The sequence below is a fragment of the Gymnodraco acuticeps genome, unplaced genomic scaffold (assembly GCF_902827175.1).
Source record: "Gymnodraco acuticeps unplaced genomic scaffold, fGymAcu1.1, whole genome shotgun sequence".
NCBI classification, from domain to species: domain Eukaryota; kingdom Metazoa; phylum Chordata; class Actinopteri; order Perciformes; family Bathydraconidae; genus Gymnodraco; species Gymnodraco acuticeps.
Genome location: NW_022992081.1, coordinates 2,276,083 through 2,295,338, shown reverse-complemented (window position 1 = coordinate 2,295,338; position 19,256 = coordinate 2,276,083). Strand labels below are relative to the sequence as shown.

The 19,256-nt window shown below is 40.2% G+C and overlaps 1 protein-coding gene across 4 annotated transcripts; it reads right to left on the bottom strand.

The window, feature by feature from the left end:
• Positions 1-1,215: 1,215 nt before the first annotated feature.
• pi4k2b (phosphatidylinositol 4-kinase type 2 beta) lies at positions 1,216-17,737 on the bottom strand. Of its 4 annotated transcripts, none has more exons than XM_034202459.1 (12): positions 17,178-17,737; positions 11,366-11,517; positions 10,784-10,864; positions 10,545-10,664; positions 10,064-10,156; positions 8,825-8,978; positions 7,930-8,000; positions 6,934-6,945; positions 6,173-6,275; positions 4,304-4,437; positions 4,148-4,207; positions 1,216-2,415 (listed from the first exon to the last, which is right to left on the bottom strand). In XM_034202459.1, the coding sequence occupies exons 1-12, from the start codon at positions 17,533-17,535 to the stop codon at positions 2,242-2,244; spliced, it is 1,512 nt and encodes a 503-aa protein (XP_034058350.1). In that variant the 5' UTR covers positions 17,536-17,737; the 3' UTR covers positions 1,216-2,241. The 4 variants fall into 4 exon arrangements, with proteins under 4 accessions (XP_034058350.1, XP_034058348.1, XP_034058351.1 ...); XM_034202457.1 differs by having other exon boundaries at positions 10,025-10,156; positions 17,178-17,734; XM_034202460.1 differs by lacking the exon at positions 6,934-6,945 and having other exon boundaries at positions 17,178-17,734.
• Between the last annotated feature and the right edge of the window lie 1,519 nt (positions 17,738-19,256).

Genomic DNA, 19,256 nt, shown 5'->3' with positions numbered 1-19,256 from the left:
TTAATTAAAATGAACATTTCAGTTTTTTCAGTGCAGACTACAGTTTAACTGTTTTAGTATCCTTGCGGCAAGCATTTCTCATATTTATTGCTGCTTATGTCGCAGTAGCCTACAAATCAAAATATAGATAGGCCTAAACAAATTCCCACAAATATACAAGTGCATGAGCCATTTGGTTAAAATATGACTGATGTAAACATGCAGTGTACAGCTTTTAACATGATTGTAATATTAGTCATTGTTTTTAGAGAAAGTGTTAAACAATTTGAGAGTGGTAGTGATATTGCATTTTACATTTTAAGAGATGCACCTTTTTATCCACATGGTGGCAGTATTAAGCCACGTGTCCTCTTTCTTTTTTTGTACTTCTGAAACACACACTAATCATATTGTAACATATGTTTTCATATATTATTTCTTCTCCAAATGCTTTGCCTCAGTCCATATGAGTGTGTGGTGACACTTTTCAACTACTTCCGGCATACTGGGGAGGGAGCATGTGGGTGTTTGCTAGTGCACGCGTTTCATATATTTATATACATTTAATTGACAGCAGTTAAATTATGAATGTGTTTGTGCTCAGGTGATAACATGATATCATCAATGCCTCCATTCAAATTAAAATGTTCTAACCTGCAACCTGATCTTTGAGGATGTGGATCGTTCCACTGCATACAAGACCAGCAGTGGAATGTAAATTAGTACATGATCTCTATTTATTGACCTAAATACTTAGTTAGATCTAGTATCTTAATTAAATGTTATGCTTCTTTATATTTTGTAGGTAATAGGTCTATAAACCTGCTTTAGGTTTTAAATCTGGGACTTTTTTTAATGTTCTTCCACTTTAAAGTCTGATATACTGTACATATTTTATTAGTCATTTTCTTAGTGGTTTTTCTTGTAAACCTGTTTCTTGTAAACATTTCCCTTCTTTTTCCCCCCTAAGCGTGGTATCAGTACTTTTACTTCAGGAAATGATCTGAATACTTCTTCCATCACTGTCTAAGTCACAGCTACAATTTGATGGTTGGATTTAACTGTAATAATAAAGGGAACAGTCTGGTTGGTTTGCATTGGAGTTATTAATAGCTCACTTTGAGCTAATACTCCCGTCATCAGTTAATCATTAAGGTTCAATGCTCCTGGTGTGGGAGTGGAAACTGTCTTTGCTGAACACACCTTGGTCGACAATGTTTTAAGACGTCACAAGACTCAAATTCCCCACATTTTTATTTTTCACCTGTTAAATATACCACTTTTCTTATACAATCATTGAGTTGGAAAAGACATTTCAAGATGCATACATAAGAAATCACAACAGCCTCGAGCATGTTGGAAATATTGTCCTCTGTTTAGTTTCTTCTCTTCATAGAACGTATCATAAAGGGCAGGAAAGAGGTGCTGCGCCTTATAAGGAGCAATTAAATATATGTCAAACAACAAATACATTCATTGTTACGAAAAAGAAAAAGTATATTTTGACAGCATTCACTCGTATTGAAATGTTCAGGAGCAATAATCTATATAGAAAACGTAAACAGATTACATTCAAGCAATGTTGTTTTTTTTACTAAGTCCTCCTTCCCCAAAGTCTATATTCAAGTTTCAACGATATTCATTTTCTTGAGGCTTTTAAATACTCCGTCCACACACAGATTTTGGCAGTAGTGAGAGTTGAAGACACTAGGTTTGCGTTAGATGCAGATTTGAAAAACTAACACTGGGTAAAAATAGCGCTTTCACCCAGGCTGCTGAACAAGTCAAACACTTCCAGCAGTGCAAGTGCATCTATATTTTATTAAGTAATCCTACAAGGCAAAGCAAACAGTTTGGGTGTTTATCCCATACTAGGAACAAACTGTTCCAAAATTCTAAAAAAAATCACTTTCGATCCCCAAACATACTGAACCACAAATCTGTCAAGTACTTCTTCTTTGGCCATTAGCCCACTGAGAGACCTTGCGAAAGATTTCCGTAGGTACTTTAGGTGGGTACAAAATAAATTATTTTCTGCCTGCTAACAATAAACAAAGCCCACCTCTGTGGAAAATCCGATTATCAAGTCACCATGGTAACAACAAACAGCCCCAAGGTCTTTTGCAGACACTGGTGTGCCTCTTCACAATTTGAGGAATGTTTCTCCATCTTACTTCCTACCACCCAAAATATGAGTGCCATATATTTCCCTTCAGGAAAGAAAATAAAGAGCTGTAGCAAAAGTCTTCCCTCCGCTGCCCTCTACCAAGAGGAGAAAAAGGGCCGCTTGCAGTGGAAGGTTTGTGTGAAGGCGTTGCCGAGGGTGACCACGCGTCCCTGCCCCCCCGAGCGGCTGCGCTCCACCACCACCCGCGGCATCTGCACCAGCTGGATGGGGCTCTTCCCGTCCTTCAGCGCCTGGGTCAGGTTCAACACCTGGTGATAAACAGGGGTGGTCATGTATGACATACAGAAAGCAGTTTTCATTGTTGCATTGCTTGATTTTGAGAGTATGTGAAGTTAAAGGGATAATTGAGAGGGCTTGATGAGGTACTGATCCATAAACACTGTTATATGAAGCATACAAAATGGTGATGATGGCTGCCGTGTCTTTGGCTCTTCTCCATATCTGCAGTTTTTTCGTTATATTTCGGTGTTTATTTACATTTCGTTGTGTGCTTTTCAAAACAATCTCTTGCACTATTTCATCCGTTTTATTTGTTCTATCCTATATATATATATATATATATATATATATATATTCATGTTGCACTGTTGGAGGAGCCTGTGACTTAAGTGTTTCATTGCCATATCTACACTGTAGCTAATGTGCACATGCCAATAAAGCCTTGAAACTTGATCTACAGACAATGATCTACAGACCACTTATGGTTTGGAAAAGGGCCACCTAAAGTATTCAATTGATTGATTGAGTGCTATATTTTCACAACTTTATTCTGCTCCGAGAGACCTTTCCTACAGGGAACTGAAGTCGTAAAATACTCCATTGACAAAAACAGTCATTTTACCTTGCAGAACAAAAGACTGGCTTCTTACCGCTGCAATGATAAGCTTGTTTGTGTTGTTGTGTGACCTTTGTGATTCCGAACTAACCCTTTCAAAAGCACAGCATTTGCTCCATGACCAGAGGTGGGAGAAGTACTCAGATCTGAAGCTGGTAAAGGTGCAGCTAGCTGTAATGACTTTGTATACTGCAGGGTAGCTTGTGAATTTACTCCAGGTGGAACTAAAGTCTGATTTAAGTGTTGATTATATTTCACATCATTCATGCAAATCTGTAAAGTAACTAAGGGCACAACATAAATGTAGTGGAGTAAAAGCACAGGATTTACCTCTGAATTGTTGTGGAGTAGAAGTACGAAATAGCATAACATGGAAACACTCCAGTAAAGTACAAGTATCTTGAGTAAATGTATGACATAGTTACTTCCCACCTCTGCTCCATAACCCAAAGCTACTCTTGTGTTCTTCAGGCAACATCGACAGCTTCAGCTCTCTGTAATGGCTGTCTGACAGCAACGTAAAATGGTGAAGATACTCCTAAAGGAGCATACACATAAACTTTAGGTGGCTGAAATGTGTTTTGATGCTGCACCTGTCCACACCAGTAAAGTTTCTTTAAACTGGGGAGGGCGGCTGACTGCAAACTACTGTAGTAATGCACTGACTATGGATAAGTACCTCATACAACCACACTTAAAAAAAATCCAAAACTACCCTGATTATGCTCGCCTGATCAAAAAAATGACAATTCATCATAAATTATTCATTTTGTTCCTCTGAAACCAAACTCGTGTCAGCTCTAATGGAATATAAAACATGTATTATGTATTGTAATCAGAAAATGACAAGTACACTAAAAGAACAATATCAAAAAAGAGCCTTGAGCAATATTATGATAATTCTATGACACGCTTAGTTGTCACAAGGATAGGCATGGAAATAGACAGGAGTGGATGGTGAGAAATTAGGTCAAGGCGGTTAGGAATGAAGTCATTAAAAAACAACCAAAGTGACTGAAAGTAGGGCACAGAAGAGAGAAAGGACAATAGGAAGGATATATATATAAAAATAACGAAATACAGGACACGAAGGCAGAGAAGCTTTTGAAAACAGTCAAATCCCACTTTAAACAAAAGAAACTCACCTGTCCCCTCATTACAGACATCTGTCTCTCAAACATGGTTTTATCGAAGCCTTTATCCGTCTGAAGGGAACAACATGACACATGTTAGCGGGTGTCTTGTGACAGCTGTTTGTATACAGCTGTTAGAGGGAGGAAAAGAGGTGAGGTGGTCTGTACCTTGAACATCTCATAGAGGTCCTCACAGAGGTCCTGGACAAAGTTCATGTCAGAGAGGCGGGACAGCACCAGGTCTCGGGTCTCCTGGGAGAAGGCCACCTTAGCCTGGGGGAGCCATGCCCAGTGGAAGGGGTCTGATTGGGTGAGGAACAGTAGATTTAGTTGTGAGCTCTAACAACATGCAACAAACGTTTAACCACCCCGTAGTTGAAAAAACAGGCTCGAAAATGACATTCCCAGAACAATTGACAATATCTTTACTTCTAAAAAGGGGTAAATTAATCATCTTTTTTCTCAAAGCAATGATACACCTGTGAGTTGGATGTAGAAAAGTCAGAATAAATATAGAATTTTTTTATTTTAAAGTAAATTCAGATTGAACACAGTAAAAACGTGTAAATGATAGTGTCCGTCCAAAATAAAAACATTACTTGTAGTGAAAACCACCCTTAAATGATGATGGTAGACTAAAAGCTTTAGGAATCCAAACTATAACATATAATAAGTACCCTGTATCAAGATTGATGCAAAACAAGTGACATTTGACCTTTTTAGAGAGATTTAGAAAAAAAAACACTTCTGGGGTCATTTGGGTGGATTTTCCATATCTATGGCCCCCCTTGGTCGATTTTGAGGATTGACACCTATTTTTAACCGTTAGAGCCAATAGAATCAAGGGGAAGTTCCTAAAATCCATCTAAACATTGCCCATTGGTGAATGAGTGATGCGTAGCCAGAATGCCCAAAACCGGAAGCTGTCATACACTCTGGTAGCAGCTAATATGAAATCTCCGTTGACATAAATATGAAGATGGATTATCAGTAATCATTTCAAAGTGACAGACATATTGGATTAACCTACGGATTAACCTTCAGCAGCGTTTTTATCGTTTTAATGCCATTGAAGACAACTTTTGATCAGAACAACAGCATAGGTAAGAATTTCTCCTGTGTTTGCTCCGTAATGCTACGTGGTGTGATGTCTATGTTTGCTTCCCCTGTCGCGAGTTCTGATCGCTCAGTGATGATACTTATATGTCTGGAATCTGTGGAATCTCAGCCTGCTAATCGATATCTTGTTAGTGCAGATTTGATAAGTAATAAGGGTATTTTACCTTGAGTTCTGTGCTAATTGCGTTAGCATTTTTTCGCTCAGGGCTAATTCAGAGCCTTTGTTATTACCCTTTTGTTTTGTTTAGCTAAACATGGTTAATATTATCTGAAAGCTGAGTTTCTTCCCGTTAAGTGAGTATGACACATTCATAGTTTATTAAATGTTTAGAAGCCCTCAAGACGCTGTTTCTTGCAAGATGTTGCGTTGTTGCGTGGGGTTTCACTGGTTAAACCATTCCCTAATCACAAATGTCCATATTTGTAGGGTTTACATTGTCTTTGTTTTATGATGTTGTGTCGTGACCAACAGTCAACTAAAAGGAACAAACTAAATCCACCTACAATTAGCTCTAAGCTCATTTATTAAGATGTTTTTTCCTGTTTCCAGTTGTAATGCCAAGCTAAGCTAATTGTCTGCTGGCTGAAGCATAAGTGTATTTCCCAATATTCCCCAAAAACCTTTCCTCTGACTTATTATTTTCCTATAACAAATAGCTACAAATTATATTTCTAAATTAAAACCATTAATTCTAACACTATTATTATGAAATGGTTATGCATCATTGTAATTTAAATACATATGTTCAGATGCTGTGCCCTGTAGTTGTGATGGAATTGTCATCCTATAGATTTAATGACAATAGTAATGAATTCATCATGGAAGTCAATAACTGCTGTTTCCACCGTTATCAGGAAGGACAGTTGTTGACAGGACATGAAAGAAGAGATCTGATTGGAGGAAACAGATCAACGTACAGGCTCTCCACTCGTCCGGGTGTTTAAAGGGGAAGGCCAGGCCGTTGTCAATCGCTGCGATCTTCATGCACGAGTCAGAAGTATTCTCTGACCAATCTGCATCCTACAGAGAGAGGGGGGGATCAGAGAAATCGTTACCAACAGCTCTCTGAGAGATGAATGATTCATGATCAGACACGTCATTGATCACAGTCCAGAGGCCTGATTAATTGCCACAGATAGATGACAACCTTTGCTCATTCATCACCCCATGTCACATATTGATTGATGATGAGTCAGACAGGGTTCTGGCAGGGCTCCACACGAGGATGAGGAGGAGCCAGCCAAGGGTTGTGAGACACATTTTAGCCAAAGAAAAGCTGTTGGTTTAAGCCCACAAAGTCTATAAATAGCTTTTTAAAATTTTAAATCATACCAAATCCAAACTGATCAGAACTTATGTAACGGAGTCAAAAGGCAGAGCGCTCACTGGTCCTGGCCATTGGATATATTAATTATTTATTCATTGACACCTTCAATAAGGTTTATCAGTACATACCACAATGATTGTACTACTACAAATGTATTATTTTACTAGAAACATAAATGCATAATTTTTTTGACAAAAATACAAAGATTTAAAGGGGACCTATCATGCAAAATGCACTTTGTGATGTCTTGTATACATACATATGTGTCCCCGGTGCGTCGGGGAACTCACGCAGAGCTCTGTACTAAAGAGCACATGTGTTTAAAAAGCAGGAAATAAAAAAAGAACTCACCTTGTGATAAACCTGCAAGAGAAAAAGCATTTGAGCTCCATACTATTTCAGAAATAATCCTTGATGTGGTTTAAACAGGATGGCATTTTATCACAGCAGAATTTAACTTTATCTCCGGTAGAATTTTGATCAAGCATTAGCTCCGCCACCTCTTCTTCTTTTTTTTCAAGCTAAGGACCCAAGATGCGCGTTTCTCTAAGGGCTTCAAAAGAGGGGTTTGAGCAGTATGAGGGATGGCTACAATGATCTGTTTGGTATTTTGAAAAAAAAACTTCACAGACATGTTTTGTATAGGTATGGCCCTACAATATATGTTTCAAATATAGCATGATAGGTCCACTTTAAGGTGGAACCTGTGTATAATTCCATGCCCTATATAGCCTACAGAATGAAATAGTAAAGCTGAAGATTAGCATTCATGTCCCTGTTGTGACACAGGCCTGTTACTTTACAACATTTCCTGATTAAGGGTTTCTTTCAAATGGTCTTAGTGATGGCTGTGCTGTAAAAACAGCATGTAAATAAAGATTATTAATTCATTCAAGACCCAATACATGTCTGTTTGATGTACTGTTATTATTGAAAATCACTTCTTGATGCATACTCACACAGTGAACTTGCTGTTACGGGTGTTTTTTCAAAGTACACTCAATACAATTCTTAATGGGATCCGTCAACAATTAGTTTGCCATTATTTGTCTAAAGCTGAAGAGGAGTCAAGTCTGCCGTTTGCCTTGCAGTGGGTGCTAATGAAACGCTCTGGTTGTGGTTACTGTAGCCAGTCACAGGGGCTCTGGTTGGTTCCAGACCTGTTATATCTAAGCTTTTGTTTGTCTATGTGGGCCCCTGTGTTCCCCTGCCTGTGAATGAGTGACAGGGCGCCATGTAACCAGTGTCTCATGATGAAAATCTATCAGCATTCCAGCCGTTCAAATGCATGCAGCAGAGTGAGAATTTGTCTAAACACACCCTTAGTATGTTTTGGTTTAACCTCACCTTTTGTCCGTCTCCTTTTGCTCCTTCTCCTGGCTTCTCATACTTGATCAACCAGTTATCATTTCCTCGATCTGAGGAGAAAGACAAAGACAAAGTTTGATTTAAAAGGAGTGTAGAGTAATATTACGTTTTCATACGTAGGTGGGTGAAAGAGAACAATAAGACAGCTTATAAAAAATGAATGGACATTTAGATGACGAGTGCAATTTCAATGTAACACAATAGAGAACTTTCCAGGATTCTGAAAATGTCAACAAGTGATTACGTGCTGTTAAAGAACCCAAGGAGAATGACTGCAAATGGCTAGAGAGTACAACAATAAATCTTAAGTAACATATTCAAATGAGCAAAACGAGACAATAGAAATAAACTGGAACAGGAAACAGGAATGGACTGGTTATGCAACATTGAGTTTACCCTAATGCCTCACTAGGAACATTTTGGCAATTTGTGGCTTTTTCCCTATTTATCAATTTGGTTTATTTAATGCGTTGTGGCAAAGATGTATGTTATCTTTTCATTATGGAAGGTAAAGCGAACCAAATTACAGACCATTAAAGACTAAATATATCTGCATGGACATTACAGCATAAAATCATGCATTTATTATAGCAGTCAGTCAATTTAAAATACTGGATCCAAAGTGTCGTTTTTGACAATTGTCAAAGTAATCAAATTAATATTGTTGCAAATCCACATATCCCAAATTGTGAAAGAAATATGCCCCTAGCATTTTATCATCAATAACAACAGTGGCATTATGTCAAAGTGGCAACTCACTGCAAGTGGAACTTATAGCTAATATATAGAGGACTTTCATTGTTTTTTTAAGTTAAGCTCAAGGGTTAAGTTTAGTAAACGTTGTGTTTAAATGTCAACACGGACACGCCCGCACCTGTGTTTCTGATGACGTAGTCTAACACCACCAGCCGCTCAAACTGCGAGTGCAGCTGCTTCCTGATGTTCTCTGGCAGAGGCTCTGCTTCAAAGCGCCGCAGCCAGAAGTCCGCTTCACGGTGACCCCCCACAAACAGCTGGAACGAGCCCATCTGAAAACAAACACACATCCCAACATTAGAAATGAAACACAGAACATAACAGCTTCTGTATATGTTCATTATGTGCTGGGAGGTTGACTTAACAGGGTATAGTTGTGATGAGTTGAAATGCCAGTAGTGTATGACACTTAAAAATGAGGCCAACTTCCTCAATCTACTTCCTGAACACATTCTTTAAGTCAACATCTAACATGAGAAATGCTACAGATCATCAACAAGGCTGTCTCAGAGGAAAAACAGGAAGCTACACAACGTTGTTATTCAGTTCTGAAGAAATGCTAGAATTGGTGTTCAGCACACTACAAAGAAAGGACATAAGAATACACAATCACTTCCTGGAAAAAGAACACAATTTCAAGTGAAGATGACATTTATGATTCCTATGGCCTATTTGTCTAAATAATCCTGTCTTCTGAGGTAACAGAGAGTGTGACACGATCCTTTTACTGTCCTCTGACAGGACTGCAGCTATTCTGAGCCCACAGCCCTTTAACTGCATTATGACAAGGCAGCAGACCACTGGTGTGTAAAACAAAACATTAGGACAATAAGGAAACTGTTTAAACATGTACAAAAAAAGAGGTTAGTATGTGTTATAAATATTACAATTTGATACTAAGCCCATTGCAGATTCAAAAGAAAGAAATGCGGACTATAACTTAGAAATTCTCGAAGAATAAAATGGTAAACTTGCAAGAAAAAAACCATGAATCTATAAGAATAACTAAATAAATATTCATCTTATCCAAGTCAGTATGTGGTAGGCACAGTTCACTGAAATGTCTCTTCAAATTCCAGATGATTACAACACTAAAAATCTAGTTATCACTCTTATAGCTATATCCTTTTACAAGATATCATTTGTCTGGTCTTGTACTGCAAGCATGATACACGGCAAGCAGTGGCAATAACAGGACAAATGGAAAGGAAACCAGAAGAGGTTTACTACACTTCAGTCTCTGTTGTTCACTGATTGCTTGCAGAAAGCAGCTAGAAGGTGGTGACATTAGCCACTCTGGGTTACCACTCTCTGTTACCTTAGGGGGCAGGCCCACTCTGTGGAAGCGTCGCCCCACCTTGGGGACTTTCTCTAAGGCGTACTTCTTCCCTCTGGATTTGGCTCTGTCGATGGCGCTGTAGTGGAATGTCTCACTGGCCAGATACACCACCTGATGAAAAGGAACACGCTCAGTTAGCGCTGGAGGAGTTGGACCTTGAGACTACTGCTAGTGTCTAGTTGCTCCTACAGCCAAGAAGAGAGAACATTCTCACCGTTGCATTCTAGTGTTAACTGATTATTCTCTCTGAATGCATTTCCACAGGTTTTCTAGCTTGTGAGGCATTTTTATTGACCAAATAATACAATATTTTCGGGTTGAACAATTGAATGTGTTAAAGAGACACCAGACTAAATGAAATTGCACTTTTTTAAGGGGTATATTTGAAGCAAGATAACTGTTAATAACTTGCTTTCAAGACTCTGTATGAACCCTGTTGCAGTTCAGTCAATCTAAAATGGCATGGCACAAATCAAAAACCTTAAGAAAGAGCCCAAACCTTGGTTTTTGGCACCACTCCAAGGCCGAGTTTTGTATCAACAAGCGACGCAGCAGCCTCTGAGAGGTAACCCTGGTTAGGCAACAAGCAGCCTCGGCCGAAACAACACGGACAGCACAGCTAGTGAGTGCGGAGGAGAGAGAGGCAAATAAAGACACTTGGAGAAAAACGTGGAGTAACATGTCTACTAAACTCCTTTAGATTGTTTACACCCAGATAAACCATGTGACACAATGTACCTTGTGAAAATATTTGGTCCATTTTGGGTTAAGGTGACCGTAAGGTTCCTCCGACTTTGGTTTGAAAACACCAATGACTTTCTGTAGAAGAAATGAAGAAGGATACACAGTATTACAAAACGTGTTGCCCACATTTGGCTCATGGCAGAACATGTAGTGGTCATTACAGAAACCACAGGGCAAGACATTTTAAGCCATAAGCAACAAATGTCAAGTGACGGGGATGATGCTAACAAGCTTCAGATCAATACATGTTCCCTGTAATGGATGTTACATTAGTTAATGTGATGCTAGGCATGTATGTCAAACGTGAGCCATCAATACAAGCTTCGCTGGTTGCCTTATTCAGCAAGTGTCAGCAAATCAGCTCAGAAACACAGTAAGCTAATTGCGAAAAGCTAGCATCTTTGATTGCAAGCTATCATTTCTACTGGTTCGCTAAATCTAAAGGAGAGGGAATTTCTTTCTTAAATTATTAGTAATATTCAAATATAGTTGAAAGCTGTTATTAGTCCATGCAGCATGATCCTTCCTCTTCTCCCCTTCTCATATAACAGTGTGATTCCTCGGTCCTCTCCTCACCCCTTTCGGGTCTTTGACAAAGTAGCTCCCACTGGAACCCTGGGAAATCCTCTCTGGAAAGACTCCATTCTCGATAGCTTGTTCCGCCCTTTGGATAATATCTGCAAACTCGGGATCCTCTGGGAAATGGTTGAAGTCTCCACTGCTGCAACCTAGAAGAAGAAAAAAAGATTAGATTGATATTCATATTTACGCAATAGTTTTTCTTAAAGTACCAACAAAATGATCATTCGTAATCATCTTCCAAAATGCATGGTGGGATAAATGCCATGCAGTTAAACTGTTGGTCATTAAGTGTTAACTGATGGTGACCTGTGTCATAGCATATCAAAATGACACCATTTCCAAAAAGGACATAACATTTGAATCTGTGTATGCATGAACAATGTATGATATAGAAAAACATGTATGGGTCATTTTGGTAAAAGAAGAAAAAAGAGGATTATATTTGCTATATAGAAAGCTCTTTAAAGTCAACACAGGTTTTTTTAAATCTCTTAATGTGAAGTATAATCGATCTTCTGCACGACAACATGCTACTTCCAAATATGAATCGATTAGTTGTCAACAATTAAATTAGTCCACAACTTTTTGTGTTTTTTTAAGAAGAAAAAGTATTAATTTTCATATACTACCAGGTTCTGGACAACAAGAGCTTTTGGAAAACATTGATCATCACTGCTATTGACCGGTAGGGGCTTGGACTGGGAGCTGTAGGGTCGCCGGTTCAAGTCCCCGACCAGACCTAAAATATGGAGTGTGGACTGCTACTTGGAGAGGTCCCAGTTCACCTCCTGCCCTGCCGTGGTGCCCTTGAGCAAGGCACCGGACACCCCCCTTCCCCCCTCGCTCCCCGGATGCTGTACAATAGCTGCCCACTGCTCCTAGTACTAGACTCCTGGTACTAGGATGGGTTCAAAGCAGAGAACACATGTCACTGTGTGCTGTGCATGTGTGACCATTAAAGAGGGTGTCATCCCTCCCAATTCTATTCTATTGCCCGAAAAAACGAATCGATGAACCCATTGCTTTATTGCAGCCCTATACAAGATGTCGAGTTGTCGAAAACCATAACAATTTTAATCAAATAATGCAAATTTCAATATGCTTATAAGCCAACATATGTGTCTATATTTTCCATCAACTGTTTCTCATCTATAACCAAAGATAGCACGTTAAAAGTGGTGCCAGAGGTATGACACACTTCCTGTTTCATAAGCAGCCGCTGTGTCATGTATTATGTAATATCTTATTTTGCCAACTTTCTATATTTAAACAGCTCCCAAACATATTCAGCGTTCTAAATATAAAAGTTAGCATTGACGTTAGCTTAACACGGTGACACAGTTTCTCTAATGTTAACACTCTGTGCTGCATGAATATAAAGCAAGAATCTGAGAGCTGATTGATCGACTCGTCAGAAGTTGGGTTTTCTGTTGCCTTGCAGATCTGATAGAGCTCTCTGCATGTGACTGCTCTCTGGTGGGTATTGGGTACTAATTATTTCTTTGATGGAGGCCCAATCATATGACATGACACGTTCAAGACTGTTCTGCTTCTTCCCACAGGAGAACAGTCAGCTGACAGAAGGCTCCATATGCTCTGTATCAGTCACAGTAACGTCACAGTGGGATGCAGGGAGAGATGAAGGGACAGACACAGGGACGGGGGGGGGTGGGGGGGGGGGGGGGTCGGAGGAAGGACAAAGGGACAGTTAACATGCCATTTGTCACAGAGAGATAAGGAGAAACAAAGATGCCTTTGAAGCCAATTCACATGAAGGTGGGACTGAGAGAGAAGGACATTAAAAAGAAGGAAGAACAGAAGGATGTTGATATGCAAAAATTAAATCAGAGCAGGGATTTACAGCAATGGTTGCCAGGTTGCCATTGGCAACCATTTTGGGAAATTGGCAACCAGTTATTGGCCTTCGCTTACCATCATTGGCAACCACTCGTTAACATAAGAGATAAGTCTCATTTTCAGTTCAGATTCATATTTTTGTAATCTTCGGTCTGAAATGAGAGCCTTAGAGATGTCCCGCCCTTTAGCCTATTACGTACAATGTGTTGGAGCGCTAGCCAATAGAATCGCGAGTGTTACATAGTGATGTAATTATGCTACGCAAGTAAGCAAAGCAGTCCAATTTACAATGAACAAACACCTATAGAATAATAATAATAATAATAATAATAATAATAATACACAACAGGAAAGGGAAACCCCCCAAAAGCACAATAGGGCCTCTTTCACATGATAGTGTTCCAGTTGGACAGATCTCCTGGTTTTGTACCCAGTATGAGACGGGTTGTTTGTGAGTAAAACCACTATGCAGTCCGCAGCAAACCCCCTGAAGCCGGATGTACAATGTTCACATTGTAATTACTAGTAAGTGCTACAGGAAGTGTGGCTGTGAAAGTATGTTGTTGGTGGGGAAACTGATTGCTGTTGAAACAACCTCTTCTTGACTTTAACACGGAAATAACACAGACCTAGAGATAGATTGTGATAAAGTACAACGGGTGCATCTGATTTACAGCACCATTTACTTTCTGTGTGTAAGACGGAGCTTAGCTGTCACAATATTTTATCTTCGTCATTTCATTTCCAACAATGGATCCAGAGTGTTTGTTCAGCTGATGATGGATGTGTGCCTGTACTGATGTTGGAAGTCTACGATGATATTGTCATTGTGTACGAGTCAGAAGGCTGGATGGAATCTCTCCCATCTAGTTATATTCACCCCACAGAAAGCTGCAGTGAATACACATGCACACGTCCTCTGTCGCAAATCCCCTCCTCATCATCTGTACAGGACTTCAAAAGTGTGTGTGTGTGAGTGCCTTATGCATATTTAATGTCTGTCCTTCAGAGGAGGTCAGTTAATGGGATTCGCTGAGCTTTTTCACAGCTGGAGTACAGCTGGCTCAGAGCTCCAGAGACCTGCAGAGCAAACAGTGTGGCATGTCGCATCAATGCACTCTGAACAGGGTCACTGCTAATATAAGAACTTAACACGCAACTTCAGTGCAAGCTTGAATTCATAATTCATTAGTGCTTGCATTGAAATCCTGAGCTCAGACTTTGACAGGATTCAAAGTTTCAATATATGCAAATGTACAATCAAGATGAAATGAATGACTAAATAAGATAATGTGAAGTTGCTATGCGTGCTCCTGGACAATGGGTTCTGTTATAAGAAGACGGTAGAAACAGGTGAGCTGAATGCTGTTTGGCAGATACAATGCAAATCTTAGCTGGATGGACTCGCATGGTTTAGAGTCATGTGTAATCAAATTGAACTGCCAAAATGTGCAAAGGGACTTTGAGTGACATTTTGCGACACAGTACAGCTTCTTTCGGGACTGTGCGTTTTAATCATAGGTTTTAATGCACTGAATAAAAACTGCAATTCTACACCAGAAGAATATTATTCTAAAAGGTCAGAAGAAACGGGACACCAGTCTCTGTGTGTCTAACTCTGGCCTAGATATCTGGCCCTGATAGAGCACAGTAGATCTCAGCAGAGAAAGCAATGAATAGAAGATCATATAAAAAGGAAACAAACGCCTAAAAATGGTCTTACAAGAGGAAACAAAGGTGGGTGGTATGAGGGGGAGGGGTGTTGAGTCCAATTAGAAGTTAAGTCAGAATATGTGCCGCTTCCATGGTGACTGAATCACCTAGCCTTTGTTTTCTGCTATACCACCTTTGTTTCTTTTTATAGTTCAAAACAAATGTAGTGCTGCAAATATCTAAGGCTGAAAACAGACGATACACAGGCAAGAAAATATGTTCTGTTCTGAGGAAGAAATATGCATAATAAAAGCCTTAACACCGGCTCGAACTGGCTTTGTGTTAACACAGAGAATGATCATACAAGTCGGATTTTAGGGAGTTTACAGGGAGGACACTGTACGCTGCACTCGTGGCTGGACTTCTATGTAGTGTTGGGTCACCAGGTGATAGTGCCAGCTCATATCACCCAACAGGGAAGATAACAGGCTTGTTTGAGACGCGTTGCGGCTCGCCTCGAAAGTAGACGAGAATAGCCGATCGCAGCCGGGGGAGGTCTCAAAAAGCTCGCCTGAAGTCGGACAGCTCGGAGTCGGCTTCGTCTTCTTCTTCTTCTCTCGGTTTTTTGGCGGATTGCAAACAGCTTGAAGGTGCATACCGCCACCTCCGGAGTCGGCTTGACTCGGTTTGCATTTATAAAGAATGCACACATGTGTTTAATCGTTAATGTCAGATATGTACTAAGTAAATACATTTGTTCCTGCTCAAGATTAGATTCAACTTTATTGTTATTGCACATATTACAGGTACTGAGACAACGAAATGCAGTTTAGCTCCTAACCAGGTGCAACAAGCAGTAAAGTGAAAAGTAATGTCCACAATAGACAGAATAAAATATAGAATGAATTGAATGATGAATAAACAGAGAGGGGTATGAATACACTAGATATACACAGCAGCCTGAGAGCAGTATGAACAGTGTGTATGAATATGCTAAGATATATAAAGTATGAAAACGGTAAGCAATGCAAGTATAGTATAAAATATATAGATATTAATTTCATGATGATAAACATTGTGGAACAATGATGAAAAATGTGAATGGAAGTGGCGACGTAAAACTGACACAAAACAACAACAAACTTTTGCCCAGCCAATTAGAGAGTTTCATCACCAGCACGGGGTAAAAACCACCAATGAGCGCTCAGCTCGAGATACCAGCGAGTCGTTTCCCATCATGCATTTCGCTTCCGCAGCCCGTGGAGAGGAACTGCGCCGCCTCCCCGGCCTCGCTCTCAAGGCTGCGGGCGTCTTTGTCCCGCGAGATTTCAACGTCTCATGCAGGCGAGCCTCCAGAGCAAGTCGGACAAAATGACTAACCATCATGCAACGCACTAGCAAGACGTTGATCGCAACTGCGCAGGTCTCAAACAAGCCTAACAGCTGCTGATACATCAGCTGAGTGGAAAAACAAACACTGGGTAGACAAACAGGGTACAGACTCCAACTCCGTGCAAAGTGCAAAGCCTAATGCCTTCAGTGTAATGTATGGGTAGTTATAACAACATTCACAGAGGTATATTGTTTGCTCAGAAATGCGGAACTTATCAAATGTGCTGGGTCAACAAGTTAACACCTTAATTCCTATCCATCACCAACTTTGGTTCTGGCCAAAACAGGCCCAAGTAGATCCTACAGGGGCCTCAGTGAAGGGCTCAGTGATATGAAGAAATGTAAATATCACAGTAGTTATGATAAAATACCTCAATATAGATATTGTAACGATAGTGTATGGTTAACTTATTGATTTGAGAAAAAGATTTACACAAAAGCATTTCCATAAATTATGATTAGTTTACATGAGAAAATAAATCCAATATGAGGATTGAATGACACCGTTGGCAAAGCAATTGAAAGAACAACTAGAACAATTGGGTTAGTTCATAAGAGTATAACTTTACCGAAATGCAGCCTTTAAAACAAATAAAAAGACACATGGGATATATATCCAAAGTGTAAGACAATATCTGAGTCTCATATAACGATATCGATATAATATCAATGTATTGCCCAGTTCTAAGTGAAATGGTGAACACTTCCCACTAGGCTTGTATGACATCACAACGTTGTAACCACGTCGCATTCACTGAGCACCTTACACAGTATCATTTTGCGTTGAACCATATGCGGCAAAAACCTGTTCTCCTTATCATCGAGCATGTGTTCCCTGACCTAACTTAAATGTCTATGTGTGTACTCCCTGTCAGGTATCCAAGGCGTTGATCCAAACATTTACCTGGGGAGGCCAGGTTCTCTTTATCCGACGACGAGCTGTGTCTGTCCCGCCTGCTCCGCTTCTGTCGTACACTCCGCGGGGAAGACGAGCTTCCTCCTAGGCACGGTAACAGCAGCGCCTCTTCGCTGGAGCCGTCGGTCTCCAGCTCGGTCAAGAAGCTCTCACAAGAGTCCGTAATACGAACCGCGGCTCCGGGGTTCGCCGCATGTCCCAAGCCTATCCCATTCCTGTCAAATAACACCTTCGGGGGGTCTGAGGAGTGAAAGTTACACTCTGAAGCAGGCACCGCTGCGTCCCCGCTGTCAAGCAGCAAGGACTCGTTGGTCTCTGTCTCTGTTGGGTCGCATTCTGACATCATTGTTGCTCAATACATACAATACATGTACATTTAATTACACTGGCTTCCCTTTTAGCTGTCAGCCGTCCATTTTAAAGAGACTACCTTCTTTCCGCGAGTATATAAACCTTAAATAAATATCCAAAAACAGCAGCCCTCGCTCACCGATGATATGTCCACATAATCCTTCAAGAACAGTCTGCGCCGCTTCCTAGTTGGTACACTGCGCATGCGCTCCACAAAGAACAGCGTTGCCTTCAAGTGCTCAACGTGAAGTCGGAACTACCGAAACAGTTAGGCAAATACTGTTTCCTGTTCATTGTTAAGAGCTAATTTCAAAGCAATGAACAATAATTATACATGCAGAGATTTGTTAAGAATAAGGTTAGATTTGAAAATCTTGATAGCAAATGTTGTTTAAAAGGACAAACATGTTTTATTCAACTGCTGGCACGCTTTTATGAACAGGATGCATAAGTGGTTTGTTACAAAGAATGTAATAGAATATAATTTAGTAAATGCTGTCTTAACGCAGACGAATGTTGAATAATATGAACAATAATGTGCTGGAAATTATTCAGTTTTGGTTTATTTGGTTTCCTTATGAAAAATGTTTCCAAATCTTAACGTGTGTAAAATGTATTAAGGAGAGGGCAGATGTTATGAGGGTTAAACTTCAATTACCAAAAAGGGATGCTCTGTTGTTTTACATTATACTGCATCAATGGTCTTACTACATGTTCAAGGAGGCACTTTGCGAACAAGTTTAGTCATAGATATGATGTTCATTCATTCACCTCAAAGCTTTCCTTCCTTTGAAATGTTGCAGTAACTTTTATGTTCACTAGATGTCGACAGTGATACACAAATGAAGACAGGTTCATTTCAAATTAAACTTTTTTATTTGTTCTTTTCCTCATAATGTTTTCATTATTCTTAATTTTCTCCGAATTTAAGGTTGGAACCACACATTGGCATTATTTTTCATGGTTCAGCCACCACATGGGACTATATTGATCAATTCTATTAATTTCCACATTTCAGTTTGGACCCATGTTTTGAATACTGCAAAGTGACAAACCCTGCTTTTCCACACGTATGCAGTGTTTCCCCCCTGCTATACCTGCCTCTCTCTCTTTTAGTCCTTTCACTTTGACTCTTACTTTTCCTTCAGTCCTCCCAGTTCCAGTCAATTACCCAGCACACTTCACTCTCCCTTTAACCCTCAGCCCCTCTCAACCTATAACTCGGGCCCCAACATCACCTCCACCCGTCTCCCTAATAAGTGAATGCACATGCAAATGAGCAGTCAGCCAGCTGGTATCACAGCAGTCATGTGATCTATCAAGGTAGGGGGTGAGGGGGTGAAGGAGACAGGAGGGAGGAGGGAGGATGAAGGAGAGGATGAGAGGGGGACAGACACATTCAAAGACGTGCTGGAGAGACACACTGGCATCCCTCTGCTAGATGTCAGAATAATCCCATCAGCCCTCTCTCCCTTTGACCATCATCCCATTCATACCCTTTACTTCTGTAGCCTTCAAGGACAAACACCTCAAATGTCACTTGCCTGATGCATGACACTTTCCTCTTTCTCCATATCTCTGTGTGTGTGTGTGTGTGTGTGTGTGTGTGTGTGTGTGTGTGTGTGTGTGTGTGTGTGTGTGTGTGTGTTGTGTGTGTTGTGTGTGTGTGTGTGTGTGTGTGTGTGTGTGTGTGTGTGTGTAGTGTGTGTGTGTGTG